This window comes from Aythya fuligula, chromosome 1, assembly GCF_009819795.1.
Source record: "Aythya fuligula isolate bAytFul2 chromosome 1, bAytFul2.pri, whole genome shotgun sequence".
NCBI lineage: Eukaryota > Metazoa > Chordata > Aves > Anseriformes > Anatidae > Aythya > Aythya fuligula.
In genome coordinates, this window is record NC_045559.1 from 78,113,915 (window position 1) to 78,134,540 (window position 20,626).

At 35.2% G+C, this 20,626-nt stretch overlaps 2 protein-coding genes across 2 annotated transcripts in view; one reads left to right on the top strand and one right to left on the bottom strand.

The window, feature by feature from the left end:
• Positions 1–20,626, top strand: part of SLCO1A2 (solute carrier organic anion transporter family member 1A2) — a 48,982-nt gene that overhangs the window by 975 nt on the left and 27,381 nt on the right. The window lies entirely within an intron of this gene.
• IAPP (islet amyloid polypeptide) lies at positions 9,348–18,185 on the bottom strand. Its single transcript, XM_032198777.1, has 4 exons — positions 18,151–18,185; positions 12,331–12,427; positions 12,055–12,189; positions 9,348–9,540 (listed from the first exon to the last, which is right to left on the bottom strand). Exons 2-4 carry the CDS (start codon positions 12,408–12,410, stop codon positions 9,348–9,350), a joined length of 408 nt encoding a protein of 135 aa, XP_032054668.1. The 5' UTR covers positions 12,411–12,427; positions 18,151–18,185.

The following is a 20,626-nucleotide window of genomic DNA, read 5'->3' on the forward strand; positions in this document are numbered from 1 at the left end:
GAGGCAACTTGCTATTTTTCCTTCTACCCTCATAGAAGTCCTTTTTCTATTCCCTTTAGTACTCTTAGTAATAGGATGTGTCAGGTTATATTCAGAACCAGGTGGTATAAGATCTCCTGTCTATGTGCAGGGATGTTGCTGAAACTAACCTTTTCATAAGTTATCTGTGTTTTAAGAAGAGGAAGGAGTGAGAGCCCTGGATAGAAGCATTTAAGCAATGTAAGACAGATTGCAGCAAACTCAGGATGTGGAGATCAAACCTCCTGCAAAGCAATGGTTAGGGGAAACGTTATGTGCAGGGTGGTAGGAGAAGTGTGACATTTCTATAGGACAGTACCATGTGACTTAATACTATTTACTGCAAACTGGGGAAAGGTAAGTGCACTAGGAGTGTTCTGTGGCTGCAAAAATACCTTTTAATGCCTTAAAAGGTAAAAACATTAAAGAGGAGGTGATAAAAAAGTACATGGGCTTAAGGAGCACATATATAAGAGAGTGACATAGCAAGTACTACAAAAGGTTAAACAGATGACATATTGGGTGGTAACAAGTGATACAGACTTATAAAAATATTTATGCTTTACTGTATATCTGTGCATTTGGGCTTTATTGAGACACACTTTGTACTGAAACTTCCCCTGGTATGTGACTCACATGATGTTTTGTTTATCCAGACTTTTAAGTTCAGCTTTGCTTTGAAAAGTTGATCTGGCAAAATAACATCTTGGTAGATTTACATGGATTTGAATGTCAAACTTATTCTATTTGCAAAGGAGAAATCCCAGATACTTTGACATTCCAAACTGTTGTTGATAACAAATATTTTTGCCCAAAAGAAATGTCTTTATCAACAGATTGACATCACCAGTGTAATTTTTATTTTATTTTATTATATAAAATAATATATTATTTATATTTATTTATTTGCTTTCTTTCCTACTTCTAGCTGCAGCACAATGGCTGGGTGTTCATGTAAGAGCAGTGTTTTTTAGGTTTCAGAGTGAACCACAATGGAAAACAACAAGGCAGGTATACTCTTTATGACTTCATCAGATTGAAACAACAAGTGTTTTTTTTAAGAGAGATTACACAGATTCCAAGGCACAGGGTGGAACACATCAAGCATGTAAAATCAGTTTGCAATCTGTGCCACCTTACTTAGTGGATAACTTAATTTCAGTTATAGGATATGATTATGCAAACTTTAATTAAAAAAAGGTTTTATATGATATAGAAAACACAAGAGAAACTGATGTCAAAGTGATTTGTGCTGGTTCTCTACTTCTGATAGTAATACAACCAACAAACTAAATAATCTTTTTTTTTATATATATATAATTTATTTATTTATATTTTCCTTGTCAGTGAATAGGCATTGAATGCAGTTGTCTGGATTAAAAAAAAAAAAAGTCCAGATCACTTTTGATTAGAATTGTACTTCAAATTGTTAGAATATGATGGATGTGTTTGGATGAGGAGGAAGTTTGCAGTTAGGTTTAGATTTCTTTGATCAATTTATAACCTTAGCATTAGTCAGATACCCAATCTCCAGTCTCTTTCAGGATATATAAATAAATGTAGTGTAATATCTGAGCAGTAAAATTTATGACTATGATTGATCTCACTGGAGTCTTCTGCTTGCATTTCTAAATAGAGGGTACAGAGGAGAATTTCTTAAAACATACAGAGTCTTGGTTCTTTCCACAGACATGTTGTAGCAGTAAGTCAAATTCTGCAGACTTTAGACAGTAAAATCTATTACTTAATATGATGATTAAATGAAGAAAGGAAGAGCTGCAGCTCCAGGATGAAACTAGTTCTCTGTGGGAGAACTATTCAAAGCTTATCCTCTCCTGTCTCATTATGCTGACCATACTGTACTGCTTTCAAAGACATAGTTAGTTATTTACTGATTTTCCTTCTTTCCTTTTTCCCCCTTCAAGCTTTCCCAAGGAAAAAAAAATAATTAAAAAAAAAAAAAAAAGGCTTGGAAGGAGGAATACATTTGCAGGTCAGGTTCTTCTCCCTTGTTGCACTTCAGAGTGAGGGAGGAAATCTCCTTTCCTGTGGAAATGATCTTGCTAGGAAAACAAACAAACAAACAAACAAAACACACACACACACACACAAAAACAATCAGAAAATTCTCTAAATTCTGTATCATAAGGCCTATTTATGACTATCTGTGAGGCAGTATCTATGGGGATTCTAGGGTGCTGTCAACCACACTGTGCAAAATGTGGTGAAATTAGGGAAATACAAGATGACAGCTGGGCCCTGAATCTCATAAGGAACAGGAAAAATATAGGAAAGGAAAAGGAAAAATGTAGGAAAGGAAAAGGAAAAATGTAGGAAAGAACAGGAAAAATTATTTTTGCATCTGCTGGAATGAGAACTGAACATGAGCATATTCTTCTAGGATAGAGTGATTTCTTTCTTAATTTTATGGGGCAAGTTTTGTGGCATAGTGATCTATAAAGCCACTGTCTCAGCTATCTTCCCTGATACTCTTGAGATTGGAAATGGCTAGTTATGTGAGTAGCTGCCTTTCAGACATTAATGCTGATCCAGCTGAAAGCGACCCTGAGGGTCATACTCCAGAGAAAGTTAGCAGGGCCCTTGGTAGAGTCATCTGTCTCCAATGCTAATTGTCTAATGGCAAAAATGTGGATTTTTTTTTTTTATTATTATTATTATAATAATATTGCTGTATTGCTAAGGTGTGGAAGAAGGAGGTAGAATATTAGGGTGAAGCAGACTTCCTCAGTCATTTAATTCCAAATTATATGGTCTAGGAGCTTTATGCTACATTAGGCTTACTCAGTGTGCTCACGGTTACAGAGCTCGTGTTGATGCTGTTGATGCTGTTCTTCAATGGCCTGGATTTGAGCTGGGAAAGCTCTGAATGAATAATGAGAAAAACAGAAACTTCTCTTCCAGAAATAGACTGAGGCACCATGCTAGTTTATTTACTGTTTACATTCTCTGGTTCAAGTAATGATATTTTGATTAAGTCTTTTCCAAACATGCTTACATCTGGTTTGGCTTTGTCCGTAGTGTGTAAGCTTCATGTTAGTAGGTGGAGTGTATGCAGAGATTCTTGGGAAAGTCCTAATGTAATTAGAGGGTAAAAATAGTAGTAAAAATTAGTGGCAACATTTGCTTTTTTTTTTTTATTTGGGAAAGGGCTTCCAAAATAAGAGTGAGTTAACAACAACTAACTATGCATTGAAAAATGTTTTTAGAAAGTCTTTGCTCAATAAGCCTTCCTCAAGAAAACAAGGATATGAGGGGATAACCTCAGAAAACCAAAGAAGTTAGGAAAGGTATAGATGGTTAGTGGCTTCTCCTGGCCTCAGGTTCTGCTAGCCCTGTTGCCCACACTTACACATCCTCCTGCAGTTGTGAGCAGCATGGATGCCTCCTCCTGGAAACCTGCAGTATGTCTGGAGCCAGTTTAACAGAAACAGACTGTGGGGAAGTGCTACATTCAGATGCTTGAAGCACCAATTGCTGGGGAGCAGCCTGATTTATGAGATTGGTTAGGAAATCAGTGGCTGCCAGGAAGTACATGAGATGACCACTTGCTCTGACAGCGTCTTTCAAGATAGTGCATCCAGAACAGGTCAAAAAAGTGCTGGTCCTTCTTGCTGACTTTCTCTGGAGACGTGGAAATCGTTACAGTGGAGGTAGTCACTTCTGATCTCTTTGCTACAACTGTGTGGTCATCCTGAAATCTAAAACAGTGTTTGGACAAGTGAAATAGTCTTTCATCCTATGATCCACTTGAACTTCTCTCAGTCTCATGCACTACTTCAAATTTGTATTTTCTGTGAAAGAAAGAATATACTGTCCCAATATCTCTCCTTTACTCTCTCCTTCTTGTATTGTAACAAAGCAGGGAAAATAGAAATAAAAAATGTCTACCAGCAACCATTTAACAGGGTGTTTTTTGTTATTTATTTATTTATTTATTTATTTTTAATCCTCTGCTAGGTGGCTAGTTCAATATCCATAAGCAACAACACAAGTAATGGGATCATCCAAGAACAGTGTTTGAAAATAACCCATATTCTGACAGTTAAGTAGCTCAGCTACTTCAGTCCCGGTCTGATAATCACAGGCTGCTAAAATGTTTACACATTCCCTGGAAGAAGGCAAGTCCCACTTCGACCACTTCTAAAGGAACTGCTTATTGAATAAGGACTGATTCTGTTTGAATACAATGATCTGCTTCTGTTGGCAGTGTAAATAATAGCAAACTTCTGATGGTTTTAATCATATCAAGTAGCATTTCATTCAAAAATGATTCCAGCTAATTCAATTCACACATGTAATGCACTGTACTTAAAGAATTCAAATTATTTTAATATGTCCCTGTATTTTAATTCCTTTTGAAAACAACAATGACAAAAAAAATAACCCACCCTGTAGAGAATGCCCCAATCAAAACTTGGGACTAAAACAATTCAACCAGATTCCACCACTCTAGGTGTCACCAGTTCTGCAACAAGTCTCAGGCTCTCTGTCCAGTAATCATGTGTGTTAAGGGTACTGCAAAATAGGCTATCAGAAACAGTTTCGCTCTTGCTAGTGCTGAATCAGAAAGACTCTTTTAATATAGAGGCAAAAATGTTATTAAAGTAGAGGCAGGTTTAAGATCCTTAATTTGAATAATTATATGGATTTTGTGTTTATAAAAGCATTTCTAGGAAATAGTGACTTTATGGCATGATTGTTACTCAGATCAAGCCTATTGTTAGAATTAAAATGGATGTAAATGTGTTCTTTTTGTTCAGATTTTTTGGCATTCAAGAAGAATTTTTTTTGCATAATGAAGAGCAGTTTTAACTATTGTCTTATCACCATTGTCTTGTTCTTTAGCCAGTTTCTGATGTTATGGCTTTCAACTTTTGATGGTATATAATCTGGATCCCTAGCTTGAGAATTACTTTTACCACTTTGATTTGAAGACATTTTTTAGTTAGATAAACACTTAACTGGACCTAGTTAAGAATATATAATTTTCATAGCTATTGAAGCTGGAAACCAATTTATATAGTTCTCATAAAAACTGATCAGTAGACAATACAGATCATGAGGGGCTTTGTTCTTAAACTGAAGCTTAGTTTAACCAGTAGGAGTCTGGTTGTTGAAGCATACAGAGACCACAAAAATAATTCAAATATATTTTATTTTTCAGTAGAACTTTTTCTTTTTTCTCCCAAGTGTGGAAAAATAGAGGTGACAGTAAGATGTTTGAAACAGAAGTTGTCACATCCCACAGAAAGACTCTATTTCATGTTACTTCCACCATTATTTTTATATTCTGCATACAGCAAGGAGATGTCATACCTTACCAAAGCTTTTTGCTAGCCGTGTTGCAAAAGCTATGTAAAGCAGTCCCTTTTCTATATGATAATGTAGCTGTACAACAAAATTACTTAACCTTGTTACTCTAAACAAAAGGAGTCTATCATAACTGTCAAGTTATATTTTAAGTGAACTACTTAACTCAAACCCAGCATAACTCTAGCAAGTGAAGATGGCAGCTTCTGAAGATATTCAGTAGTGCATTACAGGAAAATGATTTTATTTATAGTATCAACATGTTGACTTTTTATAAATCATTCAGTAAAATCCAGACTTCCTAATAACACTATCCTGTTGAAAGTGAATGGAAGCTTTGCCAATGCAGTGCTTGAGGTCTCCTCCAAGAATCTTATTTATCTGAATAATATGGATATTTCCTTAATGAAAATTGAAACTATCCATTCAAAAGTTACTATTCAATAGAAGGGTATTTTATGTTGAATGAATATTGTGCTTTCTTATTTTTAGCCCAAGCTTTTTAAAGTGAAATCAATTTCTTACCCCAACTTTATTCATCACACAAAAATATATAAATCCTGTCTTTTATGAAGCTGTCATGGTTCCTGAGAAATATTAGCCCCTAGGGTCCATTTATCTGTTTAATACATTCTTGATGTTCATATCATCTTAAAAATTTTTTTTTTGCTTGTTTGATGATTTTTTCTTCCCCTGTTCATTTAATGAAATTCAGTATTATGTCCCTATTCTGTTCCTTTTAAAAAGAACTTAATAGAAGCCACTAAAACACAGAGATTTAGTATTTTTATTTTTAAAGGGAAAATAACCTAATCATGTTGTTTACATTCTTCATTTCCCACTCTTTATGCTTTTTCTTTTCTTACTTCTTCTCTGAAAGATGCAGAATAGCTGGATAAACAGAAAGAACCAAAGTTATGTAAGACATGATAGTCAGCAAATATTTAGCTCCCTAGGGACGCAGATACACATTGGGATTTTAAAAGTGCCTAGAGGACTTTGTTTTTACTTTTTGTGATTTTGTTATTTAATTAGGCTTCACCCAGCAGTCTTCATGTTCTGAAATGTCTGAAGTTATGCTTTTTGGGGTGCTGTTGATTTAATGTTTAACATTTCTCTTCTTTTTCTGTTTAAATCCACCTCTTTTTGTGACTCATTCTCTATGTGTATGCTTGTATCCAGGCTTACCATGACTAGTCTAAGTGCAGTTGTTGCTAACTACACAGGAACAAGTAGGGTAGCAGAGTTGTGTTTTCAAGGGCATACATGGAGAAACAACTTTGTAGGCAAGATGCTCTCAAGAAGCTCTAAATGGATAAACATATTAATTTAGTTCAGAATTTGAGAATCGATCACTCTGGTGATTTAGAGCTTAAAGCTTTTTGTGTGTGTGTGTGTGTCATTGTATTTGTTTGTTTGTTTGTTTGTTTGTTTATTTTAAGTTGGATGGTTCATACCAACTGAAGGTGGGATTCATATCATCTAACTCCAGTTATCTTACAGTACCCATTTTCAACTGTCTAGACACTCTCTATTGTCAATGAAGAAACAGAGGCTCTTCAAGAGGGTGATTCATCCCATCCTAAAATAGGTGTCTAAACTGGGATATATTGAAAGTAGCTGTCTTTCTCCACCAAATAGCAGGAGAGCATTGACAAGCGGTTAGACAAAAAGCAGCTAAAGTTAGGTGGTCCTCCTCTGAGCTATTGATACATCTCTTACCCTATCTGTTGCTTCACTGGACTGCAAGATGAGTAACATTTTTTTTTAATATTTTGTCAAATGGGGCAAACATGCTACATAGATGTTAGTAATAAATCTTTCAGCTTTGGAAGAACATAGGGCAGAAAGTAATGTAAACAGTTCCCTTGCAACCAAGCAGAGATAGTCTGTGCTTTGTTTTGTCAGATGGCAGCTTGAAGAGTAGAATTTGATGCATAATGCATTGTACATATTGCAGGATGGGATCAGCCTAGAAATCAGCATCCACCTGCAGTAAAAATTCTTCCTGCTTTCTCCTCTGTACAAACAATGTCACAGTGACAGTTCACAGCTATCCTGTCATTTTCTTGTTTGTTTTCTGAAAAGTAAATATTCTAGTTGAAAAACAAATTAAAACCACAATGGGTGCATAACATATCTTAAAAACACTAGAATGGAAAGCATTTCAAGGTGGCATATATATGGGATAAGTTTAACACCATCTGAAAGGTTTTCTCAAGAACTTTTAGAATAAATATATATTAGAATTTCACTGAAGATAGAAACTTTTCTTAACAGAGTGGTCAGTAGCAGTTTTAAAGCAGAAAAATTGTGCAGTAATTTTTATTTCCATGTATTATCTGTGAAATGAAGGGAATGTACCATTTAACATTGGATTTAACACAATTTTTTATATTTCAAGGCATTATTTACAACAGAAATAAATCAACCAGTGGCAATTATTAAAGTTTCACTTGCTTCTTCAGCACTAAGATTCTGCTGAATGTTTTTCATAATTGGCCAGTCATGTGTTCCAGATAATTATGAACTCTCCTTGAGAAAATGTTGAACAAAACACTCATTGCTATGATGTCACTTCTGTGAAAGTTCACATACCATTTTAAGGGAACAAATGTTTATTAAGCCTGTGGTGATTCTGGACTGGGGCAGGAGAAAATGACACTGTGAAAACTCCATTAACATCTGCCCATCTCTAACTAGTTTTCCTGTATGTTCGTTGCAATATAATTGCTACCTGCAAAAAAATGCCTGTTTTGTCAGCAGACAAATTTACTTTGCATCTATGATAGATTTTGATGCCTGAACCACTGGTTGGTTTTGTCTCTTCCCTTATTACTTAAGTTCAAGGAAAGGAATACACAAAGAAAAATGTTTCTGCCAGCTAGTTAAGTGAATTTCTTTTATTCATATTTAAAATGTGCTTATCACAGAATCACAGAATCACAGAATTTCTAGGTTGGAAGAGACCTCAAGATCATCGAGTCCAACTTCTGACCTAACACTAACAGTCCCCACTAAACCATATCCCTAAGCTCTACATCTAAACGTCTTTTAAAGACTTCCAGGGATGGTGACTCCACCACTTCCCTGGGCAGCCTGTTCCAATGTCTAACAACCCTTTCGGTAAAGAAGTTCTTCCTAACATCCAACCTAAAACTCCCCAGGTGCAACTTAAGCCCATTCCCCCTCGTTCTGTCACCAGGCACGTGGGAGAACAGACCAACCCCCACCTCGCTACAGCCTCCTTTGAGGTACCTGTAGAGAGCGATAAGGTCGCCCCTGAGCCTCCTTATGCTCATGATTCTTACATTTTACTGATACTGTCTTAAAGTAAGAATAGTAAACTCTTAAAATCCCATGCTCAGTATGTATAGAAATCTGTGCTGCAAAGCTACTTCTAGTTTTAGGCACATTATGGTGGAAAGAGACCAGTCAGTTAACTGGTCTGATCATAGACACAATACAGCCATAGTATCTTATCTAGTTGTTCTTTTAGCCGGGCAAAACAAGGCACTGTAGACATTTCCAAACCAGCAGGTTCTTTGTGTTATTTGGATCTTACTTCTTTCACCATTTGGATTTTTTCTGGTCTTAATTAAGATAGTTGCTTTCCTCTTATCAAACTGTGACTATAAAGACATCCACATCATGTTATCTTTTTCAGCCTTTTAATAAAAATAATTAAAAAAAACCTGTTGCAATTAATTAGTTTTCCATTTATTATTGTGTGTAGTTGTTTTGTTTTGTTTTGTTTTGTTTTTTTTTCCTTTACAAAGAAATTTGACAAGCAGATTTCTGGAATTCTTAATGGAGTTGAAACAATAGCTTATGTATGATGTACATTCATAGCGAAATGATGAACATAAATTACATATACACACACAAAGAAAACAAGGCACTGTTAAGACTGTACAAGTAATAAATGACAAAAACATTATCGATACGTTAGAAACTGAGCTCTTAATGAAAACTGTATCAGTAGTCATTTTAACACCCTAAAGCTGTGCATTGTTTTGGGGTTCTTTGCTTAAAAGCCCATCTGTGTCCCTCTTTCCGTATGTATTGGATCCCACATTCGTAGGTGAGTAAATTGCTCCAATGTTGCTGCTGGAACGAACTAAAAAGTCAGCCAAGCGTTGTGTCACACACGTAGCGGTGTTGCATTTCCGTTTCTCCAGATGGTGACTACTAATGTAAAAGAAAAAGAGCCAAAATGAAGTCAAATGATGAGCAATCAGGTGTGCCACCTCTAAAAGGCATTTGAGATGTGCTAATGTGGGAGTTCTTTTAATATGTGCACAAATACAGGAACATTACAATCTTCCTACCACCTACTTTGTGCCTGAAAAAAAAATTTTGCACTGTGTGCTATTATCAGTTTTAATGATGGGGTTTATTTAAATGCAAAGACCTTAACAGTCATATGTCACTTTTATTGATATTCAGAAAAGCAGTTTATGACATCTAGAAAACCTGTAATGATAGTATAGTTAAGACAGTAAGTGAAAACAGTGACTAAATGTTTAGCTTTAAGCTGAACTTCTAAGTCTATTTAGAGCTCTTGCTGATATCATGAGGATTACTAACATAATGACAACTACTAACATTTATTTAGTTCTCTTATTCCCACCAAATCATATCCTGCTCTCACTGAACAGTAACCTTCCAGTCCACACTAAATGGTCTGAGCCAAAAGACTCTCCCAACTGTGTCATGACCATGAGAGGTGGCAGATGTTCCCAACTGCTTCAATACCACTTAAGATTTAGCTCTATCTAAATAGAGATCTCTTCAGTAATGAATAGGAGCAACATCTTTGTTGGAACACAAGCAGCTTGAATTTGCTGTAAAAGTCTGTAATAGTGTCCATGGATGAGCCTCTATCTAAACAGAACATTTCATGATCTGAGCCAACAGACCTTTTACAAACTCTCTGCAGGACATAAACAGCATGGGATTTTTGTTTTAATCACAGTAAAATGTTTCTCTTGAAAGAGATATCAAGATACACAAATGTTTCTCTTTCAAGAGAAACATTTTATTATATATTTTGATATCTTGAAAGTCTTTTAAACTTTTTAATTAGACTAACGTGCTTTTCCTTCAGACAGAAATACTTGATTGTTTTAAGCTGAGATTATTGTAGTTGAGATTGTATTATAAACTGAGATTGCTTATAGAATTGTTAATTTTCTTGGGTTTCTTCATGTTGAGGTAGCATGTAGTAGACAACAGTTTTCAGTAGTAATTCACTGTCAAGATTTACAATTTCCAATTTCAAACTCAGAGCAATTATTAATATATTTACCTATGGATCGACTAAATCTGTTATCTAAAATTTCATCTAGAATTTTAATGTTTGTACTATACTGGTTCTTGATCAGCAAATAGACAGCAATTTCTAAGTAGTCAATATTTTAAATATGTAACTATATTTAAAGTAAGTGGTTGCATAGGATTTGATATAGATTCCCTTAGATTTTCCTTTTTTTCTGTAGATGTAAAAAGAGTTTAAGCAAGCCCTTAATATATGAGGTTCAAACAGCAACTGCTTCTCATAGAAATCCTGAATTGTTTGTGGAGACAGAGTTCTCCTTTTCTTTAATGATACAAAATTAGGCACCGACACTCAAGTTTAATACTCCAGTCCTTGCAGGAAGTTACCACTTTACTAACTGATGTCAAGCCTGACTGAATCCATCATGCCTACCAGCTCTCTGATCTGTAGCCTTTATTTGAATATGTGCTTCAACGAGATAGCGCACCCACGAACAGATTGTAAGCCAAGGCCCTAGAAAAGCAGATAGGGCATACTGCACTCATAAAGGTGAAGCCTTGTGTATAATTATTACAATAATTATTTTATTTTTTAAAAAGCAAAAGCTGTAAAAATTCAGGGACTTAGTCTCTGTTATTAAATTATTTTGGAAGATAACCAAATAGTTATATAATATATATGTATATATTTGAATTCAGTGAGAGTGGAACCAGTAACTAGACAGACACATGTATTTACTGAATCTACCTATAATAGAACTGTTATTGAATAAAGTCAATCAAAAGACCAAAGAACAGATAGAGTAGTTCAGTGGTATTTCTCATTTAGAAGATTTGCAAATACTTTTTGAAATGCTATTGTATTCATCAAAAAGTTACCTGAAATCGGATTTATGGCACTATGAACATGAATACGTCAGACTAGTTAAATTATGTCAAAACCAATTTCTTCTTTTCATTCTTCCCATGATTAAATTGATGTTTAACACCAATGAAATATTATTTACTTACAGGAAATAGTTACATTTTAAAAGAATTTTATTCTAGCAGAGAACTAATGTTATTATGCAGGATATATTTCTTCCCCCCAGCTCAGTCTTGGAAATATGACATTTAAATAAAAAAGCCCTCTCAAAATAGACCTTATTTCTCAAGGAAACATAGTATTTGTAGGCTTTTTTTTTTTTCATTCATGAAAAAGTTATAATTTTGAACTGATAAATGATCTGCAAATTTTGTCTCTAGATTTCACGTTCTATCCCTTGGTCTTACAGAATGGCTCTATTTACAAGAAGAAGGTTATTCAAAGCTGTTTGAGAGTTGACAACATACAGGAAGTCTCAAGTAGCAAAATATCACTGGCTTAAAGTTTACTTCATGATTGAATCCTATGATATGACAAGAACAAACATAGGAAATCAATACCTTTTTGTCTTTGCTGCTGGTTGTTCTGGCATTTCCTCGCTAAGTCCTGAGAGTGTATTCTGTGACACGATGGGCAATATCCATCCTTGCCTCTTGGAAGTCCCATCAGATAGATCATCAGCCACAGATAATAATCTTTAAACAATAAAACACACTTGAGGATTTGAAAAGCTCTACTTTTGCTCATGTTATTTGGGACATGAAAGTAAAAGCAATTCATGCAACAATATGAATATTTCCCTTATATAGAAATAAATATGATTATTTGATACTCACTTCTCAATAGGTGTAGCTTCCAAACAACTCAGTGTGACAGAAAGTACAATGAAGAAAACTGACAGCTTTAGGTTGCACATCTTTGCTTCCAAACTTTCTGAAAAGAATAATGATTCAAAACTGAAAGCAATCCCAAATACTCTTCAGTGTATCCTATTACCGGTGCCCATGCTGTCCTAAACCAACAGCAGCTAGTCTTTTTCACAGGCTAGAGTAAAAAATGATCCCCACAAGTTTAGTGACATGCAGTTTTAGACAGATAGCTCTCACCAGTAAATGTTCATTTTCCATCTAGTACTGTCAATCCTTCAATCCTTTCCCATATCTTTGGTTTGCATTTCCTGACATGTCCTAATCTCAAATTTTGGTCCCAAGTGCAATTTACCTCAAAATTATTTTAGCCTTTTCCTGAAAAATGCTGTTGATTAATAATGAGAAACATTGTGCTTTCCTGAAAGCACATCTGCTGCATCGCATTTTAAATAAGAAAAAAGACAAATTGTTTACCTTGCAGTGGTCAGGGAGCTAACTGAAGATGCACGCCTGTGTTAGCAGGAAGGGTGCATGCAACAATTCCACGCTTGCATGTAGCTCTGGAGTATCCCTTTTCCCCCTTCCTTGCTGACAAGTAATACGGCTCTTATATACCCTTCACACCTTTCTCAGCTCTGACATCAGGCAGCAGAGAAAGACTGTCATTAATTCCCATCCCTATAGATAGAAGGTGCCCCAGAGAGGAGCAGAGGCAGATTGGTCATTATTCCATTAGCACATCAGTAAATATTAACCTAGCATATGCAGGATGCCCTCATGAAGATACTGTAATAGCATACTGCACATCAGAACTGTAGCCTCAGCTTTACAGTTCTGATAAGATGCTGAGGTAATATTCCCTGTGGGTGTTTTCAAGGGCTAAATAAGGTAACAAAAAGTTATAAAAAAAGCCGTATTAAATGAAACAATGGATCACCAGTAACTGAAACATAAGAAAACAGACATATTAGAAAAGCTAGAATAGGTAAAGTTGGAGGGGTTTGTTGTAGAAGGATGTGATGATCAAAACACGAAAACATTTGAAGGGCTAAAAGCTGTGCGAGCTATAAGAAAAGAGATAAAATGACTTAAATCGGCAGATAGGGTGATCATTCAGGGTAACAATGTAGAAATCAATTAACTTTTCAGTAAAGTAAAAATAAGAATGGAATTCTGTCATTATAATGTAAAATCTTTTGTTTTACTAACACTGGTAGATTCTTTATTTCATACATGCAAATTGTTTCAATTAATATTCTTAAGAAGGTAAAGACTAGTATTAAAAAGCTAGGGAATACTGAAATAAATGCAGCCTATGCAAATTTATTTATAGTGTGCATAGAATATGGTGCATAGAAAAGATATACAGCTTTTAAGAGACTAGCTTTTTAAAACTGTATAACAAAATACATTGCCTGATTGCAGATTGTCAATGATACAGATTGGAACCCTTTCTCCTGATTTCAGTGGGAATTAAGCAAATTGCTTTTTTTTTTTTTTTTTTTTTTCTGTCACAGTAGTTGTCTTTAGTTATACCTTCAGGTGCCTAAGTGCCTTTGGGAAACTGGTTTTTCAATTATTTATGGATGTTAAGATGTTGACAAAAGATCACAGACAAAGTTATCTGTGATAAGAATTATGTGATAAGAATCACACAGATCTTTGATATTCCCACAGAACATGAATTCATTTATAACTGCTCCAGTGTCAAGGATGTTGCCTTTACTGGAAGCTTCCTTCATTGTCCATTTAGTCTATAAAACCTGATTTTGTACTGAAATAGCAAAAGATCCAGTGTTGAACCTCTTCAGGCATCTGTGCTACTTAGAGTGAATGTAGAAGGGATATTTAGCTGGGATAGTATCCTCTTAAACTGATACAACACCTAGTCTTTCAATACGACTTTGGCAAGTGAAAAAATGTTTTTATAAAAAAAAAAAAAAAAAAAAAAAAAAAGGATGCTGCTCCTGAATAGTTTGCTGTCTGTTTTTAATGATGCAATCATATACTTTTTTTTTTTTTTTTTTTTTTTTTTTTTCCTTTTTTCTTTTTCCTAGGTTTCTTTTATCTTGTTCTGGACAGACAGTTCCTGTGTGCAAGAAATAAGAATAGTTTTGATATGTCTTCACCATGGCAATATATTCTGTGCAACATCTGAAACAGATTTATCTCTCCATAAAGTTTCCTATTCATGTTTTCACTATAGCATTTGACTGGAATGAAATAACATTCTAGTGTCATTTTCATTGTAGCATTTTGAAACACTACAACAATTTCACTCCCTGGAAATGAAGGCATGATTAGACCCATTTTACAGAGATAGAATTGTGCCAAAATAATTATGCTAATAATCTGTCTGGTTATTGACACCAGCCAACATTCACAGTTTGAATATTGAACTTGAGTACTTTGGTGCACTTCTTCCAGAGTGGGAAGAAATCTGGGTCCCACTGGCTCTCAGCAGTGGCAGGCATGCTCAGCTTCTGCAAAAAGGCAGCCTCAGGTCATTTCAACTCCTTAAAAGCAGTACATAGATTAGATGCAGTTTGGCTGAGCTGTTGAAAGATTAGACTGAATATTCAGAATCAGTTATCAGCATCTAAGTGATGTATCAAGCTTGAATCAAGCTATAGGTTGACATAAGAGAAGTGAAACGAGTTTTTTAATTGGATCTGGGACCAATAAATATTGGTCCCAGATCCCAATTCCAGCTGTCCTGCAAGGTGTCTTGGGAAACCCTTAATGCTTTAAAGGACGTAGAAATTCTTGAGTGTATTCTAGGAATGAAACTGGGCTCATGCTATCCCAGGAGCATTACATTCTCTTCTGGACCACATAGAATCTTGGCAGAATCAGCAAGAAGTCTATCCAGCTATTGTTCAGATATGTTAATAAAATGAAGAATTACTGCTTCTGTTACAGATTCTCTTATGCAGAAGTAGTGTATTTTTTTTTTTCCACACAAACAAGAATGGAATATGAAATCGTTGAATCTCTGTGACAGCAGACCTGAAATTTCAAGAACCTGGCACTAAGTAGTGACTGTGTAGTTAGTACCAATCAGTGAAGGGGTTAGTACTATTTTTATCACTGATAAAGTTCTTTAACCTTGATCTCAAAAACACCCATAATTACTCAGCATGAAAAATGTTATCATGTTAAAGGTGAAAACAACTATTCTCAATAAAGAAACACAGGAAAAACTCTGTCCTTGGTAGTTACATGATAACTGTACATATTTATACCGTCATTTAAGTCCATATAAAAAGAATTATATAACATGTTATGCCTGTATGGGGGTAAGGTGACACCAGAGATGAGGTTTACAAAGAAAGCAGAGGATATGGAATGCCAATGCCTCGGTCCCTTCTGGAACTGCCTACGTAAACATGCAAGAGGATGAACTTTGCAGTGTAACATACTGACAGCAGAGGAACAGGGAGTCAGTATTCTCTGAAGTGTCTGCTGTTCTTACTGGGGAGTTGAATTTATCTAACTGTGAGATGTATGGAGAGAGCATTCTAGTGTATGTTCCTAATGTAGGAGACTAGAATAGCTCAAATGATTTGTGCCTGTTTCTCCTTGTTGGCTATAAAAACAGCCTTGAGTGACTGGCTCCATTACAGTTGTTTACACTACAGATGTCTGTGAAATGAATTCCATCATGGTTGCTTTAACTTCTCCTTTGTTCTCAGTTCCCTGACATTCAAGGTTGTCTCCCTCTCTTTGTCATACATGTATTTACATTTTTTCTTAGGCTATTCTTGATACCTCCTGATTGGCTGCTGCTCCCTTTTAATGGCTGCTTTTTAATTTCTTAATTTCATATTTGCTTACTAACATTAACGACACACATACTGACTTTTGGTAATGGATGTTTCTTTTCCACTTGTGAAAGTCACAAAAAGCCATATTACTTGTTGCATGTACTTTACCAGATAATGTTCTGCTGTGTAAGATAGCTATCTCCAGTAAATTACACTGTTGCTCAGTTACCAGGAGCTAGAAGTGTGTGAATAACTCATGGTTTAGTTTGCCTGTTGTATTAAAACAGAAAAGAAAAAACTTTAAGCATTAATCTGAAATGGGCATATTTCAATTTTTAGAGTAAACCAGAAATCACAATAGTAACTGCATTAATATGTGTCAGTATAAATACTACCAGAAATGAAACAGAATGGTGCAAGTGTCACTGCTCGTAGTTTTCTGAGTTGAGCAAAATGTTTCATATAATCTGACCTTTTTTTTTTTTTTTTAAATTTTTATAACATATTTAGCCTTTTATTTCTTATAAATAAGTTTGAACTGAGCATCAAAACAAAAGTAAACTATAAAAAGTGTTTCATCAATAATGTCAGCACATTTGAAAAAGTTTAAGTGCCTTGTGTTCAAGTGGCCAAACCTAAAATTTAGAGATATAAGTCAGGTGTCTAGACAGAGTTGCTTGTTGTTATTTCATATTCCCTTAGTACATCCAGGTTGTTCATGCATGAACCTGGCTAGCTGGGCACTGTTTTAGCAACTGCTGACTAGGTAGAATATCAGAGGATGTCTAAAATTGCACTAGACACCCATGATTAGGAACCTGGATAGTTCCCTGATTTTTTTTTTTTTTTGCATTTGAATGCCAAAGTCTGAAAATTTTGGCTATAATATTGTCTTCCCAGTATTTCTTGCTTGTTACTGTATTGATGAATACTAGACAGTCTGTATTTTCCAGTGAGTTGAGTTGTAATTTGCTATTGTTAGCACTTAAGATATGTACATTTGCTTTATTTAAATATTGTTTTATCAAACGTGTTTTTGCTAGCACGTTAGCATACCTTTCTTTGTTACTCCTACTTGGCATGGGCTATTTCAGCACCGATAGAAACTCAGTCAGCTCTTTTTGTTGATCCCCAAACTTATGTTAACTCTGTTGAAAAAAATGTGGAAGCAGCAGCAGAAGAGTTAATGGAGACAAAGGTAACAATTTCTCCCACTGTAGAAAAAAACAGGTGATTCAGAAATGAAGGGTGGTCATCCATGGAACTGACTAGTAAATGGAATTAAGTAATTTGGATAATTAACAGAATCTTAAAGCCATCCTTTACGATTTATCATGCTACTCAGCTCACATCATTGACAGAACAATGATGTATCCTCAAAAGTCTATTGCTAATGATTGATCTGAGAATGGGCTCAGAAGAGTTTGTGCTGAGTCAGTTCCTGTGGCTGGGAATCTCCCATGCAAGGGAAATAAAAACCATGTTTGCATCAGAAAAGTCAGAAATGACAGAACAGTCATTTCTGTGATCGATACGTTTTATTTCCTAATGCCATTCCTACTTAGAGTTTATAGAGTTTTAATTGCATGACTCGCTCCTACTGGCTTGCATCCAACAATTCACCTTTTCATACAACAAATGCTTTAAATTCTTGATATTTTTAATCTGTCCTGAAATAAGTTTCCAGAAATATAAGCAAAAGCAGAACTCTCCTTTGGTTATCAATGTCACTTACAAGGGCTCTAGACGTTGCTAATGTTAACTCAGTAATGTGAAATATTACTGTTCTTCTTCCATCCTGGTAACCTGAGGCATCCATTGCTTTCTGCTATGATAATTATCCAAAGTAGCAGTCTATGAGGAGTCATCTACAGAAAGGTATTCAGCTTTCATATATATTGCTGTAATGTCATATATACACTAGCACAATAGTATATATAGTCCTATTAATAGGTGGACTCAAACGAGTACTTCAAAAAAGAACAAATTATTTTGCTAAAAGGAAGGCTGTGACACTTACTTGGAATATCTCCCTGCAGAGTCACTACACTGTAAATTCACATATTGGCTCACTGCTTAGGTCTCCTTACAGAGAAGTCCAGAGTGACTACAGAGCTACTTGATGTACAGAATGAAGACTCCTTGCATGCTACTCTAAGGGAAAAAAAAAAAAAAAAAGATTAAGGAATTAGGTCTGTGTAGAAATGCTGTTTCTGATTTACTAAGTGTTACTGTGAGAACTCTTAACACCTCTTCCATGCCCCAACATATTTTAAAGAACACAGACATCTGTTTGTGGAAGATACAGTGAGACCAGGAACCACCCTCCATGCTCCCTGTAGTTATTTGAGAAGTGGTGAATAGCTAAAATGTAGAGAGCAAATGGAGCCATTTAAAAGAAACTGCTAGTTTTCAAAATAAATCTACACAGAATCACGTCAGCCCTCCTTACCTGATCCAATGCATAAGTTTAAACTAAGTTTTCTTTTAAACTATCTGACTTTCAACAATAAGACTTTTTTTTTTTTTTTTTTTTTTTTTTTTTTTTTTTTTTTTTCCCTCTCTCTGCAAGATGCAGAAAGAGAATGACAATCTGGCTTTGTCTTGAAACACTCTGAGTCTTTCAGATGATGCTGTCTTGACAGCTCTGCTATTAATAGTGGCATTTTCTCTCCTGTTTAAAAAGGAAAATTGTGCTGAACTGGGAATCAGTCATGTTAGTAATAATTTTTCACCAGGGGCAAATGCAGTGTACTAGCATGCGTAGGAGAATTTACATTGACAATACCATGAAAGATAAATTAACTCGTTTATTTTATGTTGGCACACTTAGGTGCAAAACAAGGTAGCCCTCCTTCAAAGAGAAGTGCAGTGGGGCTGTGTTTGATGTATGCTTGCATTATTGTACGTGTGAGCAGAAGACCTGACCTTTTCATTCTACTTGGAGATGAGAAAAGATTTTGATATGCACAAGGAACATGAATCAGTACATGAAGTTGTCTCTGCTGAAAGAAGTCATTAAAAATTCATTAGAAAATCAGTATATATACCTGGAAAAATTTACTGCATTTTTGCTCTGTTATGATCATTTTACGTTTGTTTGTTTGTTTGTTTGTTTGTTTGTTTTATACCAAATATTGCTGTTTCCATCTGATTAGCCACTACTCCACTTTTGACTGAGATCTTCCCTGACAGCAGAAGACATGAATGGTATGGAAAAGACAATATTTAAATGTAAAATCTCACAAATACTTTAGGTATGTGGCATGGCTAATTCTAAAGGTGATGTTTTCTGCAATAAACTGTTGTTGAACCAAATGCCCAGTGCAGAATTGAAGGTACTGCACTATTGCAACACCAAAAAATTTAAGTTCTGGAGTTTTTATGTCATTAACATATTAAAATAATTTCATGTTAACACATATTTTGCCAATGAATGCTGCAGTTTTAACAGGACAAAACTAATAATTCATCTTATCACAGCATTTGATTCAGAACCCTGTGCAGAGCAGCAAAGCAGATATTCAGGGCAAGCATCTTAAAATCCACGCGTGTTGAGTTCTTACTAAGTGTTTATTTAGAAGGGTGGCATAAGCTCTATTTTTGGGTTCAGAGCCTTTTTGATTGTGTAAACTATTGTCTAGTTTGGTGGACTTCATTTTTTTCCCCCTTGATTTACACATTTCCAGATGGTGGGTAGACCTCTGGCTGTGACTATGATTCTAGTGACCGTGGACCTGCTTCAGTTGCTCTTTAGAGAATCCCTATACTACTTCCTGATGCAGTACCCAAGGTTGAAAATGACTAGTTTTATTTTTCAAAAAATATTGCATTGCCACATTGTTCATGCTTATTGGTGTTGTGTGAAAAAAATTAGGAACTTTGGCAGTGTTATATACATGTATAATTTTATATCAGTATAACATAACAGTTCATATAATTTCATGTCAATGAAGGGTTAACACATTCCTAAAATATTTTATAAGCAGTTGTCATAACTGTCACTATCTTCTCCATGGTGTTATGGGTCATTACAGCCCACTGCTACAGGTCATATATTGTCCTGCTGGCTTACATAACACTCATAACAGTCTGCAGCAGTTGATTAAACATCTTATGAAAGAGTCATAAAAATTATCGCCATAGAGGTATTTTTTATGATAGAGTCTTAAGTGTATACTGTTATCTGAAGTCATTTCTTTAATTTCCCTTGTCAAAAGAGGATGTATATTTCATGCAACTTCTTTCTGAGCGAGAAAGGAAGATCCTACAAAAATTGCCCATGTTTCAAAAAAATTATATATTTGTAGCTAGAAAGCCGTGCTCACATGTAGATGCATAGCTATGTGCCCAGTTCCCAAAAGTTCACCCAGGTTCCCAGAGCTTCTCTTCTTATAAGAGGATGTTTCTCACCTTTTAGGACTGAGCTGTCTTAGAAGAGGTCCCTATTCAAAGAGCAATTTGAAAGGTTAGGCATATCACCTTTAAACATTTTC